The following is a 16619-nucleotide window of genomic DNA, read 5'->3' as shown; positions in this document are numbered from 1 at the left end:
CAGTGTGTGGAGGGGGGCAGTTCCCTTCACACCAATAAACAATCCTCTGACACCAGTTGAGTGTCCTACAATTTAACTTAATTCTTTAATTCTGACACTGCCTACCCAGGGATAGCATCAGGTTCCACAGGTTAAGGATTGATCTTACAAGACTGCCTTCTCCTCCCCCTACCCACCAACACAATTCAGGCCCCCCATTGCAAGCCCAGGTTGTTACCTGTACTTCTGACTGACTGGCTATAAATCAGAGATTCCCATGACCTCTTCCTTGGTTTTGATTAATTTACTATTACAGAACTCAGAGAAACATTTTACGTACTAGGTTACCAGTTTATTATAAAGGAATGTAACTCAGAAACAACGAGATGGAAGAGATGCAAAGGGCAAGGTATGGAGAAAGGGTGCAGAGCTCCCATACCCTCTCTGGGTGGGCCACTCTTCCAGCATCTCCACGCGTTCACCAACCTGGAAGCTCTCCAAACCCTGTCCTTTTGGGTTTTTATGGAGCCTTCTTTACATAGTCGTGATTAATTAAATCATTGGCCACTGGCAACTGATTCAACCTTCAGCCCTTTTTTCCTTTCAGGAGGTTGGGGTTGGGGGTGAGTGCTGAAAGTTTCAACCCTCTAATCACATGGTTGGTTCTCGTGGCAAACAGCTCCCCCATCCTCAGGTTGCCTAAGGGCTTTCCAAAAGTCACCTCATTAACATAACTAAAGACCTTTATTGGTCTTACCACAGGAGATTCCAAGGGTTTTAGGAGCTCTGTGCCAAGAATAGGTCAAAGACCAAATATATATTTCTTATAAATCTCAATATCACATACTTCTTTGGAACACTGGTCTAGGACTCTACAGTTCTTTCAGTTTGCAGGAGGGGGATTTCTTCATTGCTTTTACGGGAAAGCAGCCGGATGTGAAAAAGAGGAAAATGCACTAAGTGATTCTGAAAGTGGCCCTAGATTTTGTTGGGTCATATGGCGAAAGAAAAACATACAGGATCTTCCTAAAGCTAGAAGCACAAACCAAAGTCTTTGTCTACTTTTTTTTCTTAAGTCCATTTAGGTTTTATTTGTTCTCTCCCCAGCATTTCTAATCTTACGTCCTGCCCCATCCCTCTTCTTTCCCACCTCAACATCCCACCTTTCCACTTTCCTTCTCTACCTGCACAGAGGTCTCCTTCCATTGTAAGTAGAATAAAGGCCCCCAAAGATGTCCATGTCCCCAGACCTGGAACCTGCAGATTGTTATGTTACATGGCAAAGGGAATTAAGGTTGCAAATGGAATTAAGGTTGCTAATCAGTTGACCTAAAGATACAGAGATTAACCTGTATTATCAGAGTGGACCCAGTGTGGTTACAATGGTTCCTAAAAGTGGAAGAAGGAGGCAGAGGAGAGTCAGAGAGAGAGGTGACTACCGAAGAGGTTAGAGTGATGTAGAGTGAGAAGGAGTCAACTCACCTTTGTTGGTTTTGAAGATGAAGAAAAAAGCCAAGAGCCCAGGAATGCCGGCAACCTTTAGAAGCTATGTGAGGAAAGGAGACATTTTCCTTTAGACCTCCAGAAGGAATGAAGCCCTGCCAATATCTTGACTTTAGCCCAGTGGGATCTCTTTCAGACTTCTAACCTCCAGAACTATTAAGATATATTTATATTCTTTAAGCTACTAAACTTGTAGTAAGGTGTTACAGCAGCAATAGAAAACTCATACACTTTCCATCTCAGCCTCCTCAGGACAGCTACAGCTTTTTCCAGGGAACGTTAACAGGCATTAGGACATAGACTTTCCTGGATACTCAAATAAAAATAATGGGTTATTTAATCAGTTAATGGCAGACCTGTGAGCCAACAGTAGAGAAGCCCTTAATAATAGTGGCGTAAACAAGATAGGTGCTTATTTCTCTTCACATAGATGGCAGCCAGTTCACAGCTGGCATGGTGTCTCTACAGTATCAGTAAGGACCCAGATCCTTCCTGCTCCTCCTGGAGTGTAGCCCAGATGTTCAAGATGGAGCTCTGTGGTCAATATGACTATCTTCTAGGCCAGTAACAGGAAGAAGGGGAGGCAAAGGGCACATCCCTTCCCTTCACGACACTTCTGCTTATGTCTCATTGGCCAAACTTAGTCATATCAGGACACCTAGCTGCAAAGGAGCCTGAGAATGCATCTTTCAGCAAAATGTCCCCAACTAAAATTCAAGGTTCTTGTGGTCTCTGTTAAAAAGAAAAGAAAAATTGTTATCACTAATGAAGAAGAGGAAAAGGGGTATTGGGAGCAAGCAGTGGTCTCTGCCACAGGTTACTATGTTATCTGGTTTAGATTCAAGGGCAGAAGAATAGCTGACCAGACTCTCAGAGGTCCCTCAGGCCCAATGAGGATTTGGAAATTCTGTGATAGTCTGTATTCTAGTGTGATAAATTCTAGTTTGGAGGAAACATGAACTTTACAGAACAGTGTCCAGAGGCCTGTAGACCAGGGCTCCTTCCACCTTGGATCACTGGACGAGTTAGGCTACTCTACTGGATAAGTCAATACTCCATCTTGGCCCTGTGAAGTTTTGCAAGGCTGGTGGATGTCCATTTGATTTGGGGGCACATAATTTCCCTGTGGGGCTAAGATGATTAGGTCCCTAACCATGCTGATGAAATCGCAGTTGTTGTTAAAGCCTCCTTTTTTGTTTGTTTGTTTTTGCATGCAGGATCCCTCCCTTGATCTTCAAGCATCTGAAAGTAGAGTTCAGAGATCTTTGTGGCTTCAAAATTCTTTCAGTCTTCCTTCCCATTTTATTGTCTCCAAACCCTTTGAAAATAAATTGAGGGAACAGTTTACTATCCTCCAATTTATACTATAAATGTTGTTGGGCTGGCTTTTGCAGTATTCTTTATAAAATAACACTATCCATGAAGGGACCTCTTTGGTTACAGAGAGTTAAATGTCAAGAAATAAGAACCAAAGAAGATAATTTATAGACTTTTGCTTTTTTGGTAATTAAAATAAAAATTGTTTCTTGATTTTCATGGATATGTAAAAACCTATGTACTGAACTTATTATGGGTTATTTTTCTTTCTGTAGGTTTTCTATGTGTCCTCTTTCCTTTTTGACATAGTAGCCTGATCCTGCTTTATCCCTAGATAAAAATATTCCCCAAAGCTACTAGAAGTCACGGTTTTTAATATAATATCTTCAGAACAAGATATGACTGGTGGTGACTGAAGCAGTGTTTAATGTTTCTCATTTCTTGGGTCGTGCACTCTGGTTAAATTGCAGCTCTCAGACATTCCTTCACTATTGGGTGTCAGTGACCTCAAGGGGCAAATTTACATCGACGGCCCTGAAATAGTATATGGCACCTTGACATGGGGCAAGACCTGATGAGAATGTGGGGGAAATGGGTACTGAAAATAAATAGGATACTTTCTGAGATGAACAACAAGAATAAAGTGAGATGGTGGGTCAAGAAATCATTAGAAGAGAAATGAAATTGGGATAGGACTTGAAGGGATTGGGGGACAAGGATGGGAGTGGGTCTGGTAGAGCCAGAGACAAAGAAACCATCTCACCATCTGCATAGGTACAGAACTCCACTCTCTAAACATTTATGTTCCATTCCATATTCATAAAAGTATTAAGTCTGTTGTACTTAATTTAGAATACCACTGGTCTACTCATCGATGCAAGTAACAATTTAGACATAGCAACGCCTACCCCTTGACATTATAGTTTGTTCCTGAAGAATTATGAGTAAAGTAATTGGTTGTGAATCAAGCCATATTTCAAATAGACTGTGCTGGATAAATAACACAAAAAAGCCACAAGTCCTGTTGCATTGTCTCTGCCGTATAATAGACTGAGGTGCTTACAGTTAACCAGAGAGTCAGCATTTGAGCCCATCAAGAGAACATTGTAAACATAGTGTTTTTAGTCCTTAGGGATTATATAATTTACCATTCCTGCCTCTGCTCACCTTTCATTCCTCATCCTCTGAGGGCACTTAACACAGTATCTAACAATGGCAGTACCCAATAAATAACAACCGTAATTATGCATACTGTCACCCTTACCATTTTGAACTTATTTCATAAATTGACATAAATTTAATAACTTTCTTAATGTGGCAGCATATCTTATCTGATTTGATGAACTTTCTTCTTTTTTTTTTCCCCCCCAAAGAAGGATGGAAGGGCAGAGGTAGGGAGTTGGAAAAGCAAACCTCATCTTCTGGCCTGCCTGCCACTCAAACTCAGTGCTGGATAGGGGATGTAGATGGCTGGAGGAGCCTGGCCTGACTATAGCCATTTTGGGGGTATCCCCCAGCTATGATGAATCTGCACATTTGGCAGCTGGAGAATTCTCTGATGCATTTTTCCTCCTTGTTTTCTTTCCCAGTGTGTCTGAAAAACCCACCCAGCATTCCAATGGCCAGCAACAACACCGCCAGCATAGCTCAAGCCAGGAAACTGGTAGAACAGCTGAAGATGGAAGCCAACATCGATAGGATAAAGGTAAGGATGGCGTAACCCACACAGCCCAGCGAGCCTTGATTGTCAGGAGCATGACTTGCAGCCACGTGTCATTTGGCTACTCTTCTATAGAGAGTGATGAAACCAGTGACGGTGGAAGAGAAACTTAACGGTTAGGCAGAAGTTCATTTTTCTAATGTGTCTTTGCCTCTTCTGGATTTCTCAAGAATAAAATGATAGTATAAATTAAAACTGGTTCTCTATGTGGATGTCAAAACAAAACTTCGGCTCATGGCTGAATTCTAGTCAAGGGATTTGGAAAACCCATAAAACATAGAAATCTACCAGTTCATTTCTCTGACCTTGTACAAGACCCCCTTCTCACTTGGGTTTAATTTTTTCTGTCCTTATGTCGGTTCTAATTTTTAGTGTCTATCTTCATGTCTAATCCTTCTATCCACCACTGCATGTTATTTTTTTTCTTCTTTATACCTTACTGGAGTTTTTTTCTTCAGAACACAAAAACCACATGTGGTCTCCCTGAGAAGTCAAACAGCATAGAGGTTTCATGGAACTTAATACTCCACTTCTTTCTTTCTCTCACTCCCCAGATCTAACCTGACAGCTTTGCCTTAAGTTGGACCTAACATATTAAGCCAGGACTTTAAACCTTTTGTTGGCAGATTTTCAATGTAAATTAACCCACACAGATAGCTACTGTAGGGTAGTAAAGTAAATTTATGTCAACTATCAAAGCTTCACTTTCCCAGAAGACCTGAGCATTTTATGAAATGGAACTCAGCAACATATCTCATTTTACTAAAATTAGAACATTCTTTCAGATACCTTTTTTAAACTGGAAGATTCGTCCATACCTGACTTAGCAATCTGAACAATCCAGCCATCCTTTGGAATGTGATTCTAAAACAAGGGTCAATAAATTATGGCTCACGAGCCAAGTCCAGCCCAATGACTCTTTTTCTCAATAAAGCTTTATTAGAACACACAGCCCCACCCATTCGTTTACATACTGTCTGTGGCTACTTTCACACTACAGCAGGGTAGAGTAGTTGCAGCAGAGACCCTGTGGCCCACAAAGCCTAAAATTTTTACTCTCTGGCCTTTTAGAGAAAAACTTTGCTGACCACTGGTGTATAGCCGTGGTTCTCAGCCCACCTGTATATTCATATCACCCAGGGAATTTTATAAAAGGACCAATTCTAAGACCACACTGTAGACCAATTAAATTAGAGTCTATTAGGGTATGATTCAGGCAGCAGTATTTCTGTTAATTTCAATGTATAGTTAAGGTTGGGAACCGTGGTCCTATAGGAAGGGGTTTACTCCTTACAACTCCCATCAGGTCTGGGCTAGAGCGTGAAGGGAGAGCTGGTCTTCCTCCATAAGTAAACTGAGCAAATTTCCATCTATCCTGAATCTGCTTTGTAAAATTCAAGTCCTGGTAATGGACCACAAAATGTAAACAGCTTCTTTCTTGCAATAACTTTAATTCTTTATTTATGAATATGATAAAGGGTCTTCACCACCTGTCTTGTGCTTTTTTTTACCTTCCTCTTCTCCTTTTTTGCCTCTTCTTTTTTTATTTCCTTTCTTAAAAAAAGTATAATATGGCAAGTGCGCACAGTACCTGCTGAGAGAAGTGAGGTGGCCCAAAGATTGTGGCACCAAAAAGAGTCATTCGGTTCTTTGTTTGTTTTTGGTTCTGCCCATGGACCTTCTGGAAAATGCCACCTTACCTTTTGGCGTGGCCCAACGAAGAAAAAAGTGTTTGAAAAGCACTGCTGTGTTTGGCATTTTCTGTTACTACTCAGCATCCCCAGGCCCACATCCTGAAGGAGGGTGTGATGGTGTTGGCGGTGATGAAAAGCTGACAGTGGCAAGAACAGGACAAAACCAAACCTTTTCAGCCATAGGTCAGACCTTCATCACCTCTCACCTGAATTACTGATTGAAAGGTGCTCTTAGCTGATCTTTGCAATCCCGTCTCAACCCCATCTCCATCCCTGCCGTCGCTTACTCTCCATGTGGCCACAGACAGCTTTCTACAAGAAAACCTCATGAGGTTCCTCTCTTACTGAAGATCTTTTCATGATTCCCATCACCTGGAAAACGAAATTCAAACTCGATAGCAAAGCCCCTGCCCCACTTTTCGGCTTCATCCCCTTCCTCTCACCCACATGCTATATTGAACCATTTTTAATTCCCTTGATGGCTATTTCAAATGCCTTTAACATTCACGCTCCTCCTCTCTACGTTTCTGCTTTACCGACTCCAGTGACCCCTTGAAGACTCAGTCATTATATCCTTTAAGACACTTTCCCAAACCTTCATCATTAGGTTGGATTTTTGCTATTTTTCGGTTATTCATTTATTCCTTTAACCAATAAATATTTTATTGAGAGCTTTCTAAATCGCCAGGCCTTGTCAGATCTCTATAGCTCTGCAGAGGTATAGAGCTAGATGAAAAAGAAGACACGATTCTTGCTCTCAAGGATCTCCTAGTCTGGTAAGAGGTTGCCCAAAAAATGAACAGGACCTATTATTAACACAAATAAGGTATCCAAAAACCATAATTACCAAATACCATGAGAAAGAGATCAACACCACACCCTGATTCCCTTTGAATACTGCTTCTGAAGACACCAAATAAATCACTATCTGTTCTAGAGCGACAAAGCATTAGCCTGATGAGCTGAACAATGAGTGACTGCCTTCCTACATGATCGTCACTTTCATATCTCTGAATTCCTCTTGACGTCATTAGAGCTGAAATTGTTGGAAATGCAGTGGCAGCCTGTATCTCAGCATTTGTTCTGCGCATCAGAGCCAGGCAGGCATGCTGTGGTGAAGTGTCAGATTATTTTTAGTTTAGCTCTTGGGTAAAACTGCGACTGTGTTGACACTGTTGACAGCTAGCTGGTTTAGGACTTGCCTTTTGGAGTCCCTTCCAGGCTTCTGAGCGGTCAGGCTTCTCCACCTACTTTTGGTACATGATCCCGTCAGCAAGAAGGGGCTTCTCTCTGAAGATCTCAGGTTTCTGATTTTCCAATTAGAGTAGTGACCTCTTCAAGCTATAAAGGTGGCAGTGGCTTTATGTCCATCTGGCAGAGCCTAGTACAGCTGAGGCAACAAGGAACAAGGAAAAGGAGGGCCTTCCCTGGTAGTCCAGTGGGTAAGACTCTGTGCTCCCAATGCAGGGGGCCCAGGGTCTATCCCTGGTTGGGGAACTAGATCCTTCATGCATGCCGCAACTAAGAGTCCACATGTCACAACGAAGAAGTCCGCAGCTAAAGATCCCATGTGCCACAAGTAAGACTCAGTGCAGCCAAAATAAATAAATAAATATTTTTTTTAAAAAAAGGAACAAGGAAAAGGGGACACAGCTGACACTGGATCTGTCAAAGGTCCCTTAAGCAGGGGGTGGCCTTATCCCTCCTGTGGCCTCCAGAATAACCTGGAGAGGCCCTACCTTGAGAGGGTCTGAATGACATATTCATTTTTAAACCTTCTTGTTTCCTACCGTTTGCATCACAGATCCTGAGAGATTTGGACTGATGAACCCATTATCTGTTCATAAGCCTCAGGCATATATAAATGATACTCCCAGCCTCTCTGTGTTTCTTTGTTAGCATTTCATTCAAGGAGAGAAAGGAAAGAGAAACCAAAGAAAGCTGGGAAGGGCTCTGGGGAAAGGAGCAGAGAGAGGTTGTGGACACTGTGACACTCAGATGTACAAAGCAACAAGATACACTGCTGTCGAGCAAAGGCCAGTGAAAGAAAGCTTGTCCTGAGAGCGCAAGTTGAGAGAGCATGGGCAAAAGCAGAGGACAGCAGGACTTCAGTTACGTCTATTTATTCATCATATGTTAGGGCTCTGGGTTTCTAATAAGAGAAACCTAACCCAAGCTGACTTAAGCAGAAAGAAGGGATCGATTATAAAAGATACAGGGCGTCTCAGAATCTAAGAGCAGAAATGCAGCTGATTAAGCAGGGGGAGTGAGGGCTGGAAGGCCAGCGGGAACTGCAAGTGCTCTGTGATATGCCTCTGTTTCTCCCTGTATAGCTGCCTCTTTCTTTTCCTGAGAGGAATAGATTTCTCAGCTGCCTGTTCCATATGGCAGACACAAGGTGGCTGCCCATGGCTCTGAGGATCACATGTCATACTTTCAGCTCCATGAAGAAAGAGATAGATTCATGTCAACCCTTTTAGTCTCACTCCCATATTCCTAGAGTGGTCTATTTGTTCTACCAAGGATGAGCCATGCGGCTTCAATCAACTGACGCCAGAATTGAACCACGTTGCACAAACATGGCTCCTAGGAACTAACCCACCCATATGGTTGGGAAGGGGACAGATAGTTAAGGAGGAGTGAGAATCATTGTAAGCTAGAAGAATGCCCTTTAACTGAGGGTGTTGTTGACATCATGAATAATGTAGATGTAAGTGCAAAAGAAAGCCAAGGCCAGGAGCCTGGGTGAAATGATTGCTTCTTATCTAGTTGGATGCTCTTTAAATTGCACATAAAAATGTCAAATTTATTTCTCATTTCTCCCAAATGGTTCCAATGGACCTTTCCAACTGGCTCTTCTCACTATCTCAAGAATATGCTATGCAGATTCCCATCTCTCTGGTTATTCTGGATCCCTCACTGAGAACACCCTTCCTCTTATTCTTTTCCTATGTCCTATAGACCTAATGTTTGTGTCCCTCCCAAAAATTCATATGTTAAAATCCTAACACCCAATGGAATAGTATTTGGAGGTGGGGCCTTTGGGAAGTGATTGGGTCATGAAGGCAGAGCCCTCCGGAATGGAATTAGTGCCCTTATAAAGACTCAGAGAACTCCCTTGCCCCGTCTACCATGTGAGGTTACAGCAAGAACACGGGCATCTATGAACCAGGAAGCAAGACCCTCAACAGACACTAAATCTGCTGGCACCTTGATCTTAGACGTTACATCCTCCAGAGCTCTGAGAAATCAATTTCTGTTGTTTACAATCCACCCATTTTTGGTATTTTATTACGGCAGCCCAGCTAGACTAGGGCATTATCCAAATCTTACTCCTCTCTTACAGGTCAGCTTAAATCCCCACTTGTTCATGAATCTCCTTTTCCATTCTGATCCTACTTACTAGTCAATTTACTAAATAATTTTACCTTCATCAGATAATTTTTCAAACTAGACTACACAGTCCTCAGTGTCAAAGACATTGTTGTCTACTTCTTGGTGATGAGATATGCAGGCAGTCAGAAAACATTTTTGTTAGTGGATAGCTTTAAGTTCACAGACTAAGAGTGTCATATAACAAGGCATTAGGAACTATATTTTGCATGACATTTCCAATTACATTTATAGTTTGGGAAATTCCAAGCATGATGTCACTGGCCAAATAAAACTCATTGTAACAGGATAAAATTCAGTGAAATACCAACAAGAAGGGCATAATTGATCATTTTAAGACAGTAAATTGTTTCATGTCAAATGTATAAGTAGCCAGCATTTATAGTATACCTTCTTTCGAAAACAGTTCAACATAAAAAGAACAGACCGATTTTCATAACTGACAAATATGTGTAATTATGGAACCAAATATAAACGTTTCTATTAAGTAAATCATCTTTCTGACAACTGACTCATAATACATTGGAACTGAACTTCAGGGAAAGCTGTAGTGGGAAACAAGCCGGGGAGACATCATGCTTCATTCTAGAGAGCGGACAGACATCTTAGGTTTGGGACTTTTCAAATACTTTTCCAGCATTTGAATTGAAAGTTTTAACATCTTTTCCCTAAAATGCTTGCATTCAACTTATTAGAAACAGTAAGATTCAACCTTCCTTATAGGCCAGTTGAGAGTATTTTCAGGGTTAATAAAATAGGTATAGTATGTCTAGGACTTATAGAGGAAAAGGCTGTGTTCAAAGATATCCAGTCCTAATTCATTTGATTTGCTGAAAGTGGAGCAAAAAATTTAATTTGAACCCAGGCATACATTAATAACTGAGCATAAAACTTCATTTTTATGAGGGTTGATATAATTTTTAAAATTCAGTAGATATTTGTTAAGCACTAAGTATATTCTTAGCCTTGTGCATTATACCTAGGAGCTAGAGAAGCAGTACTGTTAAAGCTTGATAATTCAAAATCCCTAGGAAATGTAGTTTTCTGAATAGCCTAGTTTTCAGGCCAGTTAAAGTTCTCCCTTCTTAAAAAACATAACTATTTTGGATGATAATTTTGAATGTCTTTTCTTTATTGAGATTTATCAATTACATATCATGTACTTTTCTTTTTTTTTTTTTTTTTTTTTTTGCAGTACGCGGGCCCCCCACCGCTGTGGCCTCTCCCGTTGCGGAGCACAGGCTCCGGACGCGCAGGCTCCGGACGCGCAAGCTCCGGACGCGCAGGCTCAGCGGCCATGGCCCACCGGCCCAGCTGCTCCGCGGCATGTGGGATCCTCCTGGACCGGGGCACGAACCCGTGTCCCCTGCATCGGCAGGCGGACTCCCAACCACTGCGCCACCAGGGAAGCCCATCATGTACTTTTCTTGATGCGTGTTTTGAAAATTAATTCTTCTATTTCCTTTTTTAAAAAAATCCTATTGATGTGTATCATCAGTTTAATATCTCCTTGGAGGAACAGGGAGGGCAAGATAATTTAGAATATTCATTTTATTTTACAAATTTAAAATAGTAGATATTTATCCATACAATTATACTTTCTCTATATCACAGTCAAAGTTTGGTCCTGGGTGCTTTTCACAATCATAGTGGAGAGATCCTTTAGGCTCACCTTTGGCCGCCAGCAGTGATACGGGCACCTGGTGATGTAGGACATCATGGTGATATGGTGCTTTTCATATCTGGCATGACTAATCTTGCTGACCATTCCACCTGTTGTATTTTCAGTATAATTCCAAGGCATAGCAAAGAATACGGATGTTTCTTCTGCATTTACTAAGGATCAAACTAGATGTTTTAATTTTCCCTTACTTGAATTACATATTAATGATTCAAAGAAAAATAAAGACTTTAAAGTAGCCAGCAGCTTTTGACCTGAGTAAAAAGATCTTTCTAGACAAATATCAGGTCAATCGCTCCTAGTGTGAAAATCTTATGATCTCTTCCCAGAGGTGTAGCAGTTTCTTTTGCCTTCAGCTATCTTGCCAGGCTTGTGGCAGGCAATGTTCGACGTTCACAATAACTTCTCATTCTAAGCCTCCGTCCCAGCGTGATCTTTCAAGTCCTTTTAAGCATCAGTTTAAAGTTGTCAACCCTTGATGGCTCCATTAGTGCAGGCAACTCAACTGAAGGAGTGATTGAATGACTGATACCCTTAACACACAGGCAACTTCCCACATGCATAGGCAGTGACGACTTATCAGTGCCTGTTGGCCTGGTGGCTTGCAAGCATTTTGCAACATTAATTTTAAGATGTGTTTCAATTTCAGGATGTAATGAAGACGGAGCTATAGACTTACTCACCATTTAAATTCTTGGGTCTGGTTTTTATCCTTACTGGCAACTACTTCTTCTTAAAGCTGTCAGGGCATTTGCCTAGAATGGGTTCCTATTTTTTCAGAACCTAAAATCACAATCTGGTGGCTTTTATTGGGACTGTCTAGAGGCCCCCTCCCCTTACTCCCTGGTTCTCAGCCCCAGTCTAGTTTGGTGAGGTTGCTGGGTAGCTGGGTTTCAGCAGTTGTCAATCCAGGGAGATCCTTGCTCTTATCAAAAGTAAATTCCTTCACTGCACATCAGATCTCATCTCCCTCATCAGGAACGCGCTCCAGCAGTTCACTGCCCATTCTGAATCACCAGTTTGGGTTCTCTATTTCATCCTTTCCAACAACATTCAAACATAGTGTTATTTCTCCATCTTAAATAAAATTTAAATTTCTTCTCTTGAACCTCCCGTTTCCTTCTCCAGCAACTGCCTCATTTGTTTGCTCTGCTTTGCAACGTAACTTCTTGAGAAAGTTGTCCATATTCACTGTTTCTAATATCTCTTTTCCCTTTCTTTAGAAAAAATATTTTTACTCCAGAAATAACCTCAAAGGTACAGAAGAGTTTCAAATACAAGGCAAAGAATTTTGTTTTTCCCTGAACCATTTGAGAAAAGTTGTTAACAGGTGCCCTATCACCTCTGGATACTTTAATATTTCCTACAAGTAAAAACATTCTTCTACATAATCATAATATAGTCATCATGCATAATTAACATTGATACATCACTACCTTCTACTCCTCAGACCCCATTTAAGTATTGCAAATCATCCCAATAATGTCCCTTTGAGCAAAAGAACCCAGTTCAGAATCATGGGTTGCATTTAGCTGTCCTGTCAGGCACAGTTCCGTAGACTTCCTTGACTCTTATGACCTTGACAGTTTTTAAGATTATAGGCCATTCTTTTATAGAATGTCACTCAATTTAGGTGTGTCTGCTGTTTCTTTATGATTTAATTAAAGTAACAAAACATTAATAGCAGAGAACTGTTGGGGTGTCCATCTCACTGCATTCTATCAGTGGCACATGATTTCAAATTGTCACTGGTGATATTAACCTTAAGTACTTGATTAAGGTGGTGTCTTCCAGGTTTCTCCATGTAAAGGTATTCTTTTTTCCTTTGTAGTTAAGAAATATTTGGAATTTGAGGGAAGGATCTTGAGGCTATATAACTATCCCATTCCTCATCAAACATTCTATTTTTTTAAATTTATTATGCACTTGTGGTTTCCTCTTTTATTGAATGATTTATAATCTGATACTGTCATCATTAATTTTTTTATGTTTAAATTGGCACAGGCTAAATCATTGGCTACTGTGTCCTTTGAAATGTCTCCCTCATTCTTTGAGTACTTCCTTAGTTTTCAGCACAAAAAGATTCTCTAGGGTCCTCTTGTTATTTCCCTGGCCCAGCCCTGGAATCATTCTTTTCTCCAAGAGCACTAGTTCCCTTGAGAATGGTATTTAGAAATCAAGATCTCAATGCTAAGTGTGCTCATTGCTGAAGAGTTGCTGCTCCTGGTCCTCTCAGTGGACAGAGCTAGAGAATTCATACACACATGCACACAAGGACATGTGTGTGCACACAAACACACACACTTTTACCTCTATATTTCTTTATCTGTACATATGTGTATAGGTAACCATGAGTTCACATCGACACCACCGGGTCCTATCCTACACCACAGGGTTCATTCCAGCTTTCTACTTTCCATATTTGTAACTCCTCTCACTGTTGGTGAGAAACCTGGCTCCCCTTATCCTTATTTGATCAACTCCCATGTATGGAACCAAGCTCCCACTGCATAACCTCTCTGCCTGATGCAGATACCTTCACATCCCACTTGGGCTCCCATACGCCTCACCAGGCTGCCCCCTGCACAGATGCTCTCCTCACATTGCTCCAGCTCTGACAGCCCACCACGGGCCCCTGACCTACTGTAGAAACTATAATACCTTGCTTGGTCCTACCCTAAGCCTTTAAGATTGCATTGTTCATAAAGAAGAAGGAGGAGGAGGCCCCATTTGCTCTACACCCATTTCACTCCACCATTCCACTGAAACTTCTCTCATCAAGGTCACCAATGACTTCAAATTGCTAAATCTAGTAGCCAGTTCTCATCTCACTTGACCTATTGACATGGTTGATGATTCCTTATGCCTTGAAGCACTTTCTTCATTTGGCTCTCAGTACTCCCCACTGTCACAAGCTACTCCTTTTAAATTTCCTTTGCTGTTCCTCTTAGGCTCCCCAACTTCTTACATTGAAGTTGTTCCAGGTCCAATCCTTGTTCCTCTCTTTTCTATCTAACTGTACTCCTGTGGTGATCTTGCTCATTCCCAAGGCTTTATGTACCATCTGTATGGCCTCAAGTCCCAAATTTATGTCTCTAGTCTAAATCTTGCTTCTAACTCCAGCATTGTATATCTCATTAACAAATGTTTCAATTTCAACCTTTCTAAAACTGAATTCCCAGTCTTCCTCCCCAAATCTTCTCTCCCTGCAGCTGAAATGATGGCAACTCCATCTTTCCATTAGATCCATCCAAAAACTTAGAGTTATCCTTAGTTCTTATTTTTTATTCACACACTATCTCTAATCCACCATAAAATCCTGTGATTCTAGATTCAAATGCTGTTTATCCAGAATTATACTTCTCATCACCACCTCTGCTGCTATTTCTCTGTTCTGAACCACTGTCACCTCTCACTTAGATTACAACAATAGTCTCCAGGAATCTCCACTTCTATCCTTACTCCCATAGAGTCCTATTCTCAACACAGCATCCAGAATGCTTCTTTAAAATACGTCAATGGCTCCCCATTTCTCTTACCATAAGCTTTGTTGTATAAGTTTTTACTCAAAGATTGATTACCTTCTCAATTAAGCCTAACTATTGCAACCTGTCTTCCATGACCCCCCACCCGTATATACACTCTTAATCCCTTTTACCCTTCTCTACTTTTCATTTTCTTATGAAACTTACTACCATCTAACATTCTCTATAGCTATTTATTATGTTTCATTTTCTTCTCTCCATCCTCCTACTCAAATACTATATAAGCAATTTGATTATGCTGTGCATTGGTGCAGTTTGATTCATATTTTTTCATTTGGATTTTGTTGAGTTACTTAAACCTGTGGGTTTGTAGTTTTTATCAAATTTGGAAATTTTCAGTTATTAAGTCTTCAAATATTTTTTCTTTCCTCTCATCCACACACCATCTTTCTCCTCTCCTCAGAGACTCCAATTATATATATATTAGGCCACTTGAAGTTGTCTCCTAGCTCAGTGTGTTCTGGGATTTTTTTGCAGGGGGTTGTTTTTTGTATTGGGGGTGGTTGTTGTTGTTTTCAGTCTGTTTTCTCTCTGTGCTTCACTTTGGAGAGTTCCCATTATTGTCTTCAAGTTCACTAATCTTTTCTTCTGCAATGTCTAATCAGGTGCTAATTCCATTCAGTGTGTTTTTTATCTCTAGAAATTTGATTTGGGTCATTTTAATATCTTCCATGTCTCTTTTAATCCTATTTTGCTTTCCTCTATTTTTTGATTATATAGAAAATATTTACAATAGCTGTTTTAACAGCATCCTTATCTAGTAATTTTATCATCTATGTCAGTTCTGGGTCTTTTTCTCCTCATTATGAGATTAATCAATTTGGATTAATTTTTCTCCTCATTATGGGATAGATTTATTCCCCCTACTTATTTGTATGTCTGGATTTTTTTTTTTTTTTTTGGGGATTCCAGACATTGTGAATTTTATTTTGTGGCAAACTGAAATTTCTTGTTTCTTTAAATATTTGGGGGTTTTGTTCTGTGGTCCAATTAAGTTATTTGGAAACATTTTGATCTATTCAAGGCTTACTTTTAAACTTTGATAGGTGGGTCCACAACAGCCTTTAACCAAGGCCTACTTGGCACCACTACTGAACACACCCTTTTTAAGACTCTACTTAATCCCCTATGTGTTATGTGATCTATGTACTCTAGCCAGTAGAAACACAAACTATTCCAGCCCTGTGTGATCACCAGGGATTATTTCACTTGATCCTTTCTGAAATTCTTTGCACAGCCTCAAGAAGTTTTCTCCCACATATGTGCTGATCAGTAATTAGCTAAAGACTCAAAAGGAATCCTCTAGAGGCCTCCAGATTGCACGCTCTCTCTCCCTCTCCCTCTCTCTTTCCCTTTGTTTGTGTAAGTGTGTAGCTCTTTCTTCTCTGTCACTCTCTCCTCAACTCAAGGAGGTTCATGAAATCTGTTTGGGTAGCTCCTCCCTGTGCTGTGGCCTAGAAACCATTTTCAAGCAGTACTGCTGAAACATTCTTGGGGCTTTTCTTGCCTCCCTTCTCTCAGGGATCACTGTCCTCTGCTGCCTGTTCTCTACTATTTAAAAAACATTTGTTCGCATATTTTTTTTTTCAGTTTTTAAGTTAAAGCAGGAGGGTTTAATTGGTTGCTGTTCCTCCATCGTCATCAGAATTGGAAGTCTAGAATACTGCATAAGTTCCACAAGGACAGGGAGCTTTGTTTATTTTGTTCCCTGATTATGCCAATCCCCCAGAACTGTGACTGGCAATTAGGTACTCAGTAAATATTAGGTGAATGGAATATTTGTTGAT

At 40.7% G+C, this 16619-nt stretch overlaps 1 protein-coding gene across 1 annotated transcript in view; it reads left to right on the top strand.

Annotated features, from left to right (window-relative positions):
* The window catches only part of GNG2 (G protein subunit gamma 2), a 139361-nt gene that overhangs the window by 108339 nt on the left and 14403 nt on the right, over positions 1–16619 (top strand). The window contains exon 3 of the mRNA XM_082836368.1: positions 4389–4504. Within this exon, the coding sequence (XP_082692494.1) occupies positions 4418–4504 (87 nt within the window). The 5' untranslated portion in view covers positions 4389–4417. The remainder of the gene's footprint in view (positions 1–4388; positions 4505–16619) is intronic.

Source organism: Leucopleurus acutus (assembly GCF_964270905.1).
Source record: "Leucopleurus acutus genome assembly, chromosome: 1".
Lineage (NCBI taxonomy): Eukaryota > Metazoa > Chordata > Mammalia > Artiodactyla > Delphinidae > Leucopleurus > Leucopleurus acutus.
Note: the sequence above shows the minus strand (reverse complement) of the source record. Positions and strands in the feature narration are given on the sequence as shown.